This window comes from Toxotes jaculatrix, chromosome 24 (genome assembly GCF_017976425.1).
Source record: "Toxotes jaculatrix isolate fToxJac2 chromosome 24, fToxJac2.pri, whole genome shotgun sequence".
In the NCBI taxonomy this organism is placed as follows: domain Eukaryota; kingdom Metazoa; phylum Chordata; class Actinopteri; family Toxotidae; genus Toxotes; species Toxotes jaculatrix.
Genome location: NC_054417.1, coordinates 11178908 through 11194126, shown reverse-complemented (window position 1 = coordinate 11194126; position 15219 = coordinate 11178908). Strand labels below are relative to the sequence as shown.

At 42.0% G+C, this 15219-nt stretch overlaps 1 protein-coding gene across 3 annotated transcripts in view; it reads right to left on the bottom strand.

The window, feature by feature from the left end:
* Window positions 1-499: 499 nt before the first annotated feature.
* The window catches only part of runx1 (RUNX family transcription factor 1), a 34445-nt gene continuing 19725 nt past the window's right edge, over window positions 500-15219 (bottom strand). For all 3 annotated transcript variants that reach the window (XM_041032567.1, XM_041032569.1, XM_041032568.1), the window contains 7 exons: window positions 13667-13821; window positions 13470-13580; window positions 12052-12208; window positions 8453-8557; window positions 6700-6930; window positions 3128-3274; window positions 500-3038 (listed from right to left, as the gene is read on the bottom strand). In XM_041032567.1, coding sequence (XP_040888501.1) covers window positions 2518-3038; window positions 3128-3274; window positions 6700-6930; window positions 8453-8557; window positions 12052-12208; window positions 13470-13580; window positions 13667-13821 — 1427 coding nt within the window. In that variant the 3' untranslated portion in view covers window positions 500-2517. The remainder of the gene's footprint in view (window positions 3039-3127; window positions 3275-6699; window positions 6931-8452; window positions 8558-12051; window positions 12209-13469; window positions 13581-13666; window positions 13822-15219) is intronic.

Sequence of the window (15219 nt, the reverse complement as noted above, 5' to 3'; positions counted from 1 at the left end):
AGTTGTTTGTAATATAATGTTACCTGAGATTTGGGGTGGGTTCTCACCAATGTGCTCACCCCATGAGAACCATGCCAGAGTTTGTGTAAACTGGTAGAGAGAGCAAGCAAGGGCTTGCTTGTTTACCATTCCTTCAAGTTCAGGAATAGGGACGGATGAGGTGTGTGTGTGTGTGTGTGTGTGTGTGTGTGTGTGTGTGTGTGTGTGTGTGTGTGTGGTGGAATTTTATATAAAGAGAAAGAAATCAGACGACAACAGTTGCATTTCCTGTCCACAAGAATATTTATATAAATCACAACCAAAGGTGCACTATCAACACTTTCAAAATAAAACCTGTGTGTGTATGAATAAGAAAGGGACAAGAAGAGGTGATGAAAACATGATTGAATGTAGGTGTCATTTACAGCCATGGTTATGTACAGTCCAAAGAAGCATGGATGATGGATCAAGGTAACGCACACAAACACACACACACACACAGACAGACATGAAATGCTACCAAAAATAAAAGTGGTATCGTAGGAATAAATTAACGCATTTTTACAAAACTTCATACTGTAATGACTTTTTTTTTTCAGTGCAGTGAGGAAATGGGTCAACACTCAACAGAGAAGGCTTTGGAAGGGACGTCTAATTCCGTTTATAACTCCATGTGACGGGCTGAACAGGTTAGTTACCACTTTTGGCTAATTCCATTGTCGCATTTCCCCCCTAGAGTCAAAGTATTGTTGACAGTCTTTGTCATTAGCGTTAGCATAATGATAAAGACCGTCAACAGCGTTAGCATTAGCATGTAAGCTAGCGCTAGCTAATGGCTAAGTAATTTCAGATTGTTTTCCATGTAAATATTGTATGTTTTGCTTGACTGATTTTCAATTAACAGTCTGTAGGAGGGGCTAATTGTATAAAACCAGGTGTAGCAGCAGTCCTGTAAAAACCTGATTATCTGGGGCCTGGAGAGCGCTGATTTCCTTATGTTTGGCTAAGTTTCTAATGATGATTTGAGGATCTTTTGAGTCCAATGTAAAGCAGTTCAGCCATCAGTTGCAGTTGTTGGATGAAGTATGCAGTCTGGGTCTTAGGTCAGAGTTTTTGTCCAGAATTTGTGTCAGGGGCCTTCAAAACCACCTTAGTGAGTGAAGTGACCATATTTCCTTATTTTTGGGCTCAGTTCCTCTAAAACAAATGTCAACCACAAATGAGAGCAGAGTGGTAATAGGATGGGAAGATGGATGCAAGTCATCTATTCACAACATTTTTAGGAGGGAAAAAGTCCTGTTCATTTACAAAGAAGGCTGAGCTGAGATCAGTCCAGTGCTGCTGCATGCAGTTTGTCAGTGTTAAACCACAATCTTACCCTGCTTCTCCCCATTAATGTCCATGGTTAAGTCCATTATTTCATAGAAACTCTTCTTTGGAGTCCTTTGTCTCTTTCTATATCCTCCAGTGAAACTGGGATGTTAGGTTGAAATAACCTATTATGAGTCCATCCACTCACTGTTGTCTGTTGGCCAATGCACTTGTCATTGTCCCTCTTTTTGTTGGTCACCGACCAACATCATTCGTCAGTAGCCGGTTTCAAACTGTGCGCACTCATGTGGCACCTGGTGATGTGATGGCGTATGGTGTTTGTTTTTTTGTTTTTTTTCCGAAATGTAGAAACCCATGATCGTTGTTTCAGTGTAAATATAAATAAAACAAAGAATCAATAGAATTCTTAAAATGAAAGAAACACTTTGAAAAGTTTTAAAATACCAATATGATCTGGGAAAAAAAATTAGGGGGCTTTCTGACTGAGTCAATCAGGGAGTTTTATGTGTAATTCCGTGTTATTACTCACAAAATTAAATCAGCTTATTAACTTGAACACACCCAAGTTTTAATTTGGCAGGTCTGTTGATCTTCACTTTTTTTCTTGATGTCAACAAATCCCATGCGCAGACAAAAAACAACTAACAAAGACGGTGTGTGTTTCCAAAACCTGATATGTCTTAGTCCTCTGATCCACAGAGCTCCATTTTTGTCCAGAAACACATTAAAACACTGAGTCACAATGTTGCACTGGGTGACATGTTCCTTCATCACCACAAACTCACACACTGTGGTTTATTTTGAGTCCGTTGCAGAAACACCATCCTGCTGTCTCCAAATACTCAGTAAAGCGCCAAATGTGGAATAATCCGCCGCTAGAAATACTCCCAAACAAAAGCGCTATTTAAGATCTGTCAAAAACTACGGTACCCAGCTGTATTTAAACTATAAAGTTGTAACAATATATTATTGATTTTGGTCTTATCATGTGATTTGTTGACAATAAGAAAAATATATTTATCCTTTAACCGAGATTTGGGATTCCCAGTTTGATAATTATCTTTGACATTACATTGATTTATTGCCCCTCATGTCACTTTATCGTATTTTGGATTGGTGTGTACTTTTGTTCAGTGTCTGCCATCATGACCAAGAGGTCATATCCATTGTGCGTCATTCAGAGTGTCCTTCACCACCTTTGCTGGTTCAGTAAGGTCTCCAGACAGCTTCGGCGGCTGCCATGTTTGTCGGGGAGCTACTGTGGCTGGACTCCACCTCAACACCCACTCCTTCGTTCTGAGTGGGCAAAGAGGGGTGCAGGAGGGAGGAGCCTGTGGAGGCATTGGTGCATGGCGGCAGGATCCTTGGAGGGGAGCGCGAGTCACTGCTGCCTCCTCCAGCCATCATAGAGAACTGGTATGATCCAGCAGTGGTGGAGTAGTACAGGTGATATGGTGAGGAGGTGGACTGGAAAGGCCCGTTCTGAGCCTGGTGGGGGGTATTTGCAGGGTAGGGAGGAGGCAGGTAGGTGTGGTACCTTCCTGCTGGAGTGGAAGCCATGGCTGTTGCCATGGTGAGGCCAAGAGCGCTGTTGGAGACAGGGTTGTGGGACGGGGTGTAGGTGAATGCAGCTGCTGTGGGAGGGTAATGGACCCGGGGGTCGGGGAGGGAAGTGAAAGATCGTTCCAAGGTCATCCTGGGGTCTCCAAAAGCTGTGAGGTCAGGACCTGAGAGAGGGCAAAGGTCAAGGGTTACAATCCACATATCTACTCACTTAGTTCTGTTGTGCATGTGCGTGCATACTCGTGTTGGTTACCTGTGATTCGTGACGACAAGTCACTGAGTGAAGAGCGGCCGGGCGAAAGGGGATTGGCGGTGTGGACAGTGGGCGTGGGTATTTGGCCAAGGTAGGGATATGATTGGTCGTAGGACCAAGATGGAGACGACTGCATCTGCCTGGAATCTGAGAGAGAGCCAGAGTTTTAATCACTGACACCTTCAGAGCCACAAAGCAAGTTGAATGCTGTGAGGCAAAATATTGAATTACATGATTTGTCCAGAATGTGCTGTTTAAATAAGGACAGATTTCAATGAACTGGAGACAGAAGCTGTTAAAGAGTGGAAGAAACAGAAGAAAGAGACGGAGGAGAGGAAGCAATTAAGTTAGTGTGGGGGTGGATGGATGACGGGGAGAGTTATGTGTGTGTGTGTGTGTGAGAGAGTTCTTTCATTCAATCCAGTCTTTTTCCCCACCGTCTAATAAATGGCACTGATCATCCGCAGACTTGCAGACAAGAGTGTGTACACGTGTGTGTGTGTGTGCGCAGACAGACGAGGAAGCAAATCGTACACAGCACAGCCAAGATGTCAATGAAGGCTTTTCAACTCTTGCCAAAAGCTTTCCCAAGCATTGACGTAAGTGTGTGTGTGTGTGTGTAGTGAATCTGGGTGGCGGTGAAGCCCCAGGCCCTGTGCCAAGCCCCCTCCTTTCCTGGTTTCTCTCTGAAGGCAGAGTGCACTAATGTGGGCCAGAAATCATAGATGGTTGGCTGTTTGGGAACAGAAGTAAAATACGTACTTCAAATAAAAGAACATTTTTATCTTTATTTTAGTAATAATCTGTTGCTATTAAATGGTTTCTGAGGGATGTTTCAGGGCCTAATGTTGTGACAAATAGACTGCCAAACACAGATTTTGACGAAAGGGCCGCAAGATCAGGTGATAAACCTAGATCCACTTCAAGGACATTATTATGTCGGCATATATTTGGCTTTAGTTTTACATGTTCCCAAGCAAAGCAGTTGCCACACAGTGATCCTGGGGCTTTTAGAGACCTGAGGCCAAAGGGAGCTGCAGAGTCTGGATTTGTCTGTCCCCCCATGAACCACTGCTGCAATCATGATCATCTGTCTTCTTCTTATTATTAGAATTCCTGTGCATCTCTAAGTGGAACTTGAATTATGCTATGTTCTCTTAAATGCCCAGCTATTTAAACAAGGTGGAACTGTATGCATGGTATTTATTACTAGAGAAGTGAAAGACATATTTAAAGAGAAATGAAAGCATAGCAGGGGCTGATAAGAGGGGCGAGAGAAGAGGAAAGAAAGGGGGAAGAGAAAGAAAAAGCGAGTGAGGCTTTGAATGGCTTCATAACGGTTTCCTGTTGCTATTTTCTTTTTTTTTTTTGAGGGATCCCGAAAAAAAAAAAAAGAAACAGAGAAAGTAGGAAGCACTCAGAGCTACCTCTCTGTTTCTCTTTCAGTGCATGGCTAAAGATTAGATAAGTTTCTCTTGCAAACCAATTTGTAAATGCAAATCTTGTGAGACACTATAAGAAACGGCAGATAAAGCCACTTCCTGTGATTGTACGGAGACGTATCTCACATCATCACAGTTATAGCTGTAATTCCAAACGAAGCCAACTGTGTTAAACTGTGGAATTAAGCTGGAGGGATGTTGAAAACAAAAATATAAGGACTGTAAATGCAGACTGATGCTAATTTGTAGTAGCAGCTCCTCTCAAAAGTAGCAAAAACACACTTTCTTATATTTATTATATTTTCCAGCTGTGGTTAATTGGGGTTGTATGTGTGAAAGAGGTGCAGTCCGTTGAGCTGCACTTCCTTTATAGGCCACTAAAAGTTTAATTCATTGACTTGTGATGTATTTATTTTTAAGGACATTTATAAACTATAAGAACTATAAACTATAAAAGGCTATAAAATATAAATTATTTTATATTCTGACAGTTATACATTTGCTTTTATTTTTTTACTTTTTTTTTTTCATAGTAGCAGTTCCTTCCAGCTGACTCTCATTTCCTCCTGGAGGCCTAACTTGCTTCCTCACTAACAGACAGACACATGCAAATGCGCACATATGAAGAAAAGTGGTTTCTGACAGTTGTGCATACATGCGTAAAGACACACACACACACACACACACAGCGTCACTAGCACCGAAGGGAGAAGAGGAACAGATACCGTCTTTTGGTGCCATGTGAAGTATCCACGGTAACACACACTCTCACAGGCTCACACGCACACACCCGTACGTACACACACAGACCACAATAGATCTCACTAAAACCACAAGGAGGAACAATGAGGTTTGATGCTGGTTGAATGCACAAGTTTGGGAAACACACGCACAATGTTTTTGCTTTTGTTTGTTAATAGATGCTGTAAATGATGTGCTGTGCGTGAATCTGCATTTTAATGCTGGAAATGTATTTAAACTGACAAACAAGCAACTCATGCACATGCATAGTTCCAGGCTGCACCGTAGCTGAAGTGTGCCTTGAAACACTGTGAAATAACATCATATGTCACCTGGATATCATTCCAGTTCTATAAATCTACATGTGGAGAAAGGAAATGAAAAAGTATAAAAGCAGATCATGTGCAAACACATGCATCTGGCTTTCCAGACGTGATTTCATTAGTTTCAGTTTCAAAATGTCCTGGGATTCCCTTTAGCCCCATGCATCGCCTATAAATCCAGATTAAAGGTTCACCTTCCGATAAGGTTCCAGACAAGACCTTAGACAAAGGCTTAGGTGTTGTTTGGCTGGTTAAGATTTTGAAACCCCTTTGCATTCATAACAAAGTATTTGGACTATGACACAGTAACGGAAATGTGTCAGTCAGGTGAGTAGAGGTGATAAAACTTTGTGTGTGTTGATGCACAGATGATAACTGTACACTGATGTCTTGAAACTTGGGATAATGTTAAGGGATTTGGGGATCCTGGTTCGCTTTGAGGGTGCCATAGTGCCATAAAAATTAGTAAGCAGGACTGCATTCTAAAAAAGGTTTTTACCATCCAAGGCGCCATTGAATCATTAGGCAAAATTAGACTGGTCATCATGACAATTAGCAGGATGTTGGGTCAATGAAAGAAGTGACAAATGCAAGATGAAATCCCCAATTCCACAGCTGTTTTCAAGTGAATGATGAGCTAAGCTATGGCTGAACTGATTCACCGACTCATCACACAATGAAAAGACATCTTGTAGTAGTTCTAAAAATGAAATTAGAACGAGGAATTTCTTCGAATTCTACAAAAGTTTTGTTGTCAAAAGACACAACAGAAATGCTGAATGACTCAACTACATGCCATGTCTTATGCAACTATTTTTTTCCAACCCAGACTTAATTAAAATGAGGATTCCTACCCGGTATAGTCACGCACGGACATGTCACGGCTAGTAGAGAGCAAATGCGCTGCTAGCGTTTGCCCACTTCCCATGTAAAGACATGTTGGCACTCCTGACAGTGTCCTGTCGATGTGTCATAGTCTTTAAAGGTCTAGATGATTGTCTCATTGGATTGTGTTTGAGCTCATAAATCCAGACTTGAAACGCAACCATTGGTTTTTGGCTCTTACCGGCAGTTATCTGAGAGTGAGTGGGACTGGAGAAGGTGGCAGGGTTGAGTGCTGCAGACTGGCGGCTGTTGGCCGAGGGCTGGTGGTGGTGGTGGTGGTGGTGGGGATGGTGGTGCGGGTGGTGAGGCGGCGTCACCCTCATCGAGCTCCGCCTCAGCTGTTCCAGCTCCGTTAGCCTCTCAGAGAATGCAAGGGAGCCTGGTTTGACCTCATCCATCTTCTGGCGATGGCCTGGAAGAGGGATGGCGTGAAACTGTCATGATTTACAGCATTGATTATCATTTATTTTATCTTTAATTTTCTTAATTCAGATCCTTGGACTTTCCCATCACAGTATGTCTTGATCAGTCCAATAAAATGTTCGTCAAACAAACCCTTTTTATGTGGGCACGCAGAAGTTATCATAACGGGAAGTTAAGAGACACTGGCAAATTAAAAGACAAGTGGGTGTACTGTATGGTTCATTTTGACCCTGAGATGATTTTAGAAAGCCTAAAAATAAATTAGAACTTTTTTCTATTAAATATTGATGTTTTGCACTTATTCTACCCCAGAAAAAGAAGTAACTGAAAGCCCAACGTTGCCATGACACTCAAGATAAGTATATGTCAAGGAGTGCATGCTTGTAATCTGATTACATAATCCAGGGATTACAGCGACAGTTACAACCAAACACAAGCTATAACAATGTCCCCGACTAACACACTCCGTCTGCTGTTGAATCTGGCGATGGGCGCCGCATAGGCACACACGTGTGTGTGGTGGTCTGTCACGCTGTCTGTGGCGCTGGCTGCACTTCAAAGCACTGAGACTGAGCTCCAGTTACAGGCACTTCCTCCCAATGGGGGGAAGTGTGCATGAATGTGTATTTATACTGTGTGTGTGTGTGTGTGTGTGTGGGCGAGTTTGAGACGAGTGATGGTTATTCACAGCTGAGCGGAGCTGGCAGAAGTCTTCCTCTCTTTTCCCGTCACCACGTCTCTCCTGACTCCGCTGACCACTGTGGCTTGGTTCAGTTCGCTTCACATTTAATATTACCATTTATTATTCTATGACAATCTGTTTCGTCTTCTTTTTTCTTTTTTTTCCTTTTTTTGGGGCTTTATCTGTCATGAGAAATCCCCATGTTTCATCACACACTGAGTGGGAGAGGAACGCAGGGTTGCATCAGGTTCCTTATTGACTCAGTCAGCTCAGACTGCCTCCACTGTGGATTTAGTAACTTCACTATGAAGACAATACAACTTTAAGTGATCAGTTTAAACTATTAGGTCCAAAAAATATCTTATATAATAATAAAGTCATTGTCCAGCCTTCTCAATCAGATAACATCAGATGTTACATGAATCTTGAGTTTGGCGTTTAATGGCATCCATGCGAGGTATAGGAGCGTGTAAGTCAGGGGTCAGAGGGCACATGACAAGAAATATAGCCTTGATGTGCAGATGAATGTTTGTCTAGCTCTTGAAAAGCAGATTGTTGATCTGCTGCGAGTAATTCCGCACTTCACGATTCATGTCCAGTGACGACTACCAGTGCAGGAAGTAGATCGCCCCCTTATGTAATGGGTTAGTAGTGTTATAAGAGTTTTTCCAGACTTTTCCCAAACCTTAACCATCCTGTAGCTGCCCTGATTAAGCCAGTAAGTGACAGTATTAATCCATGTAAATGGGGAATTACATAGGATCCGCAACTGAACCCTGTGGGACTCCACAGTTGTTATCTGCTGTGTATGTTTGTCGGTGTAACTCACGTCGTGGCTCTCTAGGACCGTCCACTGTAATTTTAATGGCTCTTTGGTAGGTGGCCACCTGAGGAGGGTTGGTGAACACTGTGATGGTGAGAGTGAAACTCTTCCCTAAGAGAGGAAAAAGAGAAGGAAAATTAGACACGGAAACAGAACGTGGCCTCTCTCCCTCCCCTAATATCATTCTAGTCTGCTTGATGCATTAAGTCGTGGACCCCCAGACGGGAATAAACCAGAAACACATAAAAAAGTGACAAGATGACGGAAGAGAAAAACCATATGTGGACTTTATGTGTGGTTATAGACCACATTATATGAAATACATATAATAAAAACCCCCAAAACTGCAATTAAACAGCGCCACAAGTCAGTGTGTGGTAGTTACAACTCAATATTTAAGTATTATGAGGCAGATAAGACAGAAACAACTAAACCTTAGGACTCTTTCATGAGCATGAGAAAAAGCTGATCATAGCTATGATTGTGGTGTCAGCCAATCAGAAAAGCAGGATTATACCGCATTTATAGTGAATAACAAAATAATTTAAGTAGATGATGTTTATATTTCACATTTATAGGACTATTTATATGTGTGTGTGTGTGGACCCTGATGTCAGCCAACCTCAACTCAACACTGCTTACTGTGAACACACACACACATGCAGACCACCGCTGTTGTTTGAAGTAAAGTTAGCACCAGCAGACATTCTGATGGCAGACGTATATGTGGCTAACGCCAGGTGTTGCTTTCACTTCTCTCTAACCCTGCTTGTCTGCTCACTCTCTTTCTGATTATTTCCCCACAAAATGATCAATTATGAGAAGACTGATGACTAAAACCTCAACAAGTGTCCCACTGGCAAATATAGAAATTCTGCGTATTATTTCAAACAGCTGCGGACAACAGATGCAGCCCTTTCACTAGAAAGGATATTGATGTTGAATACACACATTAAAAAATTTTTTTTCTCCTTTAATATGTAATTCCAAGTTAATGGGCTTATAGATGCCTTGGTAACACCTCCTGTTGATGACTTTTAATTAATTAACTAAAGATATGAAATAAATATATTTAACCACATTGTCACATTCTTTGACAATGCACTGTGGATTCATTGTGTGCTTCATATTTTGCTCTATACAGCATGTGTACTCTGTGTACATCGCTGTAAACAAACAAAATCAAATGTGTGGCATTAATAGTTTGTAGTGCTGAGTGTGTTTTCGTGCAGGTTGTTTACATAGAGAGTTTACAGTGGGAGATTTTGGCCGACGGCAAAGGGAAGGACAGCTGACATCTTTGTGTCTGTTGTGTCTGTGAAGCAGCCACTCGCATCCCACACACACACATGCCCACACACACACACACACAGACTGAATCACAAAGGCGTTTCTCTGTGACTTTTCTTTCTAATCACCCTTATGTCTCCCTCACTCTCTGTAGATAAGAGTGGATTTCACACATGAGGTGAACTTGTGTTTGTGTGTATCATGTCAGGGCTTGTTGGGTCAGGGTCATGCAGTTTTTCATACAATCAGCCAATCAGATGGAATCTCTTTTTACACTGTTTTCAGAAAAGCAGTGTGTGTGTGTGTGTACTTTGAAAGCAATGTGTGTGTGTGTGTGTGTGTGTGTACTTGTTTTTGTATACTGGTGGGGAACCTGACTGCACACTACCCTCTAAGGACTCCCTATGGGGACAAAAACCAAGGACCTCACATGTAGAGACTGCTTTTTGAGGGTTAAGATTTAGGTTAGGATTTCATTTGTGTACCCCATGTGCATAGTGAAACAAGTCTGCATGTGTGTGTGTGTTCCTGGAATAGCAAGTCAGTGTTTGTGCGTTTGTGTGTGTGTGTGTGTGTGTGTGTGTGTGTGTGCGCACACACACAAATGCACAAAGTCAGATATTGTGAAAGAGAAAAATGATGGCCCTGTTTAAAAGAGGAACTAAAAGAGAGACTGAAAATTGGTCGCGCACACACACAGACACACACACACACAGACATGGGGTATTTAGTGGCTAAACCATCATATGAAACAAACACACAAGACATGGGAGATGTTGCATCATCTGTTGTACTGCAGTGTTTCATTACAGCCAATCTAATTACAGATTTTTCTGTTTCTGCTTCTAGTTAGTTAATAATTAGAGTGAGAGAGAAGACATGATTCTTAAAGCATTAGATGTGGGTTTTATGTGTTAGCAACTTGTATTCCAGCTGTAAATCCACTTTAAAATGTTTTATGTTAAATTGTTTTGTTTACTTAAAATACACCTAAAAATTTAACTGACATTCATCTTATAAAGTAAGATAGATTTCACAGAAATGTGCACTTTCTTCGATTTAATTAAAGCGTGAGCCCTAAAATGACTAGTACTAAAGATGAGATGATACGTGAATCTAAATATTGCACAAATCATGAGTGTATCACTGTGTGTATGTTGTAACCAAGTGCTTCGGCAAAACACGGAACACTAGCTAATGATGACTAAGTTTGAGAACTCTGACTCCCAAACACCCACACATGCAAGAGACACACACACAAGAGAAACCGCTAGTCAAACCACTAAACCGCTCATTGGTGTCTGCAGCTAAACTAACCACTTCCCAAATGGACAGTTAATGACAGTTAGAGGCTTTTAGGTGAAGAAGCTCGGCTCTGCGCCGTCATCCTGCGATTAAAGCCTCAGTGTGTTGGGAGTTTCCGATAGAAATCAGAATGGAAAAGCTGCTGAGACGACAAAGGACCCTGTAACTAGAAGAATAGGGGACGACATAACTGTCAAAGGTTAGACACTGTCAATAAGCTGAAATGTAAAGGTTGCACCCCCCGTGGGAATCCTGAGCTCAGGGCCAAACAAGGTGGAAGAAATTAGTCCAGGAAGCTACATCTACGAGGGAGGATTTTATTGCAATGATAGAATTTTTTTTTTTTTAAAGAAACGCGACACAACAACACACTCATGCTCCAGAGATGGAGTGATGCAGGGGAAAATGAGCGTCATTGTACTCCTTGCCGTTACATTTGCATGAAAGCAAATTTTGCACTCCCCCCCCGCCCCAACTTTCTTCATTTGAATTCGGCACTTGCACATGAATTATTAATCTGCTCATTTTTCAACAGCAGGACTGTGGAATCTGTCAAATATTGACTATTACTCCCACTTTCCATTCAGCTGGGGAGCGCTTGTCTTTTTTTTTTTTCTAATGTGTGTTAGTGAATGTGTGTGTTAGCCGATGCTTGTGTACACAAGGTCTGGTGTTTTAAATAGATAAGTTGGGGGGACATTTGCCTGTAACCGATTTAGAGTAACTGTGGTGTAGTGTGTCCGTTAAAAAAAGAGGGGGGGGGGGGGTCAGAGAGAGGTAGATGCTTGAATGGGGTGTTACGAGGAAGTTGTGTGAATACTGGAATACTGTTTTCATTCACATGTACTTCCCCTAATGTATCCATGTTGTGTTGTGTGCTTGTGCAAAACACACCTATAAAATTTCAACCACTGTAAGATATTAAAAAGTCATAGTTGCTGTCGCTATTTATATTGATGCAACCATGGCTCATATTCGCGCGTGTGTTTGCGAGTGTTTATATATTTTACCTCTTCCGCTGCGGCCCACGAAACGCAGGTCGTTGAACCTGGCCACTTGGTTCTTGATGGCAGCAGTGGCATTGCGAAGCTCCGCCGAGTAGTTCTCGTCGTTGCCCGCCATCACCGTCACCAAGGTGCCGTCGGGGATGTCACCCAAGGCGACCACCTAGTGATGATGATGATGAGACAAGATGGGAGTTTTGGTTGTGTGTTGTTTCACGTTTTCATACCGTCTTGTGTGGACAGTGTCCTATCACTGAAACGCTATTAGAAGAATTAATGCTAATATATCCAGCTGTATCCACAGTAGCGTGAAATGCTAAAGACACAAATAAAAAATTTTTAAAACACATAAAATAAAATGGTAATGTGCCATGCCAAGTGCACTAGAGAGCGTGCCCTCCTCCACCTACGCCAGGGAGCTTGATTTCCATATTAACGCTAATCACACCCAGCCATCAGTGTGCAAATGACCACCGCAGATACTGTGCATGGTTTCTCTTTTAACCCTGAGCTCCGGTGGCGGAGTAAACCACAGCCCACAATCCCAGTCCCCCCAAAAAATGGAACACGTCCACATATTGGTCTGTGTGGTTTACTTCAATATGAGATGAAATATCCACCAATCACAGTGTTGATCTCAGCTTAAGATGGAATGTGATTGGGGGAAATTGTTTCATAGTAGTAAACCAGTTTACATTCACAAATTAGGAGAGGAAGAAAGAAGGCACACACACACACACACACACACACACATATGCCTGGCGGACAAGAGAGAAACTGGCAGCAATGGAGCATGAAACCAGTCTGGCAAAATAAACAAGACAAAGGAAATAATTATGAAGCTCTCAGGTCAAGAGTAATGTGTGTGTGTGTGTGTGTGTGTGTGTGTGTGTGCATTCTTTAAACACAAGCCTGTGTACACATACGCACTCTACCTGTGTGTGTACCTGTAGTTGAAGTGTTGTCATGCCTTCATATTCACGAAATGTGTATTTGTGAGTGTGTGCGTGCATCATAACAGTCATCCATTATCAGTAAAAGGCAGTGACATCCGCTCATGACGCTCAGTAATGATGCATAATGCACCCAGCTCACACTCACACACACTGATACATACACACACACACACACACGGACGTGCGAACACTAATGCTTAAAACTCAATAAATCAATCAGCTGTGTGTTCTGCGGCTAAAAGCTGCTTTTTCCCCACAAAATGCATTTTGTCTCAAAGTGCAGGAAAGCCGTACACACACACACACACACACACATCCATGAGGGAATACACTGCAAAAAAATATGCTATATGATGGATGTATTAAATTATTATTATTGTTTTTCTAGAAAATGAACAGAAACTCTGCAAACTTAATTTTACCTAATTTAAGAATGTTCCCATGTATATTCAACACAATAACACACACCTTAAAAGCAATGGGCAGAGTCTTGTTACACCTCCAGTGGGTAGGCAGCACTGAGCAGAGGAAGTTGGGGCTGTCTGTCTTCACCAGCTCTCCAGGATGATCGGAGATCACCTGAGGAAAGATCATGATAAGACTTAAAGCTTGAGAGGTGAATCGTGTTGTGTTAGAGTAAAGCAACGAGCCGCACGCTGTCGTACCTCCACCATGCCGCGGTCCGCCATGCGCAGCTTGCCCACCAGAGCCGCCCCGCCTCCGGCCTCTTGGGCAGCACCCAGGGGCAGCGCCTCAGCCATCTTCCCCCCTGAGGCGAGGGTGGTGGAAGGGGGAGTGTAACGCCGGCCAGGGGCTGGGTCTGAGAAAGAACACAAGCAATATGGACAATCATCAAAAAAGATTAAACCTTTTTTTTTTTCTTTTTTTTTTAGCTAATATTCACAGGTTCAAACCTCAATTCTGGTTCCAAATGCTATTTTATGGTTTTATTAATCATCTGTAATAATAATTTCAATATTTCTTGGTTTTCTAATTGTTTCTGGACAAAATTAGAGGAAGATACAACTCATACTCCTTTAGATTTGGTACATTTATTCCACATCTGCAGAGCACAGAACCTGAATCCTTTAATTGCCAGAAAAATGAATGGATTTTGGTTGATTCATCGTCATCTTTTAAAGCAGCTCTGTAAATTGCATATTTATTCTTATTCACATACTTAAAAAAAAATCTAAAAAATGAAAATAAAAAAGCATTTTAACACGAACAGACAGGAAGTATAAAATAAGACATTACATATAAGTCACACTCACCCACAGACAAACACCTATAGGTATGTTTATATATATATATAAACAGTGCATGATGACACACACCATGGTCACAGTGACTTAAATACCAGAGTGCGTGGTCATGAAACTAAAGACAGCAGCAGCACTCCTGCACGCAACCCCCATTTTTTTTTCAAGTCTTCTTGAAATGAATAATCCTGCAAGAAGACTTATGTTGAAGTCGGTTTGTGTAACACTATAAACATGACCTCATGTAGTTAGAAAAAGTGAACGCAGCCGTGGGAATGTGATAAATTAGCAGGTGAGAAAGCAGCACAAGGCTGTCACCAGTCTGTCTCCCTGCAGTATCGGTGGCTCCGTTGCTTTGTCAGGCTGCCAATCCACAACTGAAGCCACATGCTGGCGGTTTGGAGTTTAGTTTACAGTGTGAAACCCCCACCCTTCACCCCCAACACCCCACCCTCCACCCGCCCCCCTGACTGGTGCCGCCATGTTGTACAGCTGCAACCCCACCTCTCAGTGAGGATGTGAGGAAATAATCCTTGCCATTAAATCATATCATATTTAGATGTGGTATCAAATATTTTAGTTTATTTTCAGGCATAAGATGTTTAAAATATGTAAAAATCTAATAGAAGATCTGAATTATTGATCTTAGTGTTTTAACAGGCATTGGAAGTTTCAGATCAGATCCCTTGCTGTATCTTTTAGTGTAATGTATACAACAGTTAAATTTGTCAAAAACGCAATGGGGTTCTACATTGTGCCTGCGGCCCGGGTTGACTGAAGCATCAGACTTGGAGACAGAGCAGCAGCAGGAATGTGATTTTTCATGGCTGTGGGATCAGTGTCAAAAAACTGCATTTTAACATGAAGTGACACTGAGTGGGTTCAGGTACTGGACCAGAACGTCCATTTAAAGCTGACTTCAAGTTGACTTAAAGTGGCTTTGGCCTCAAAATTCT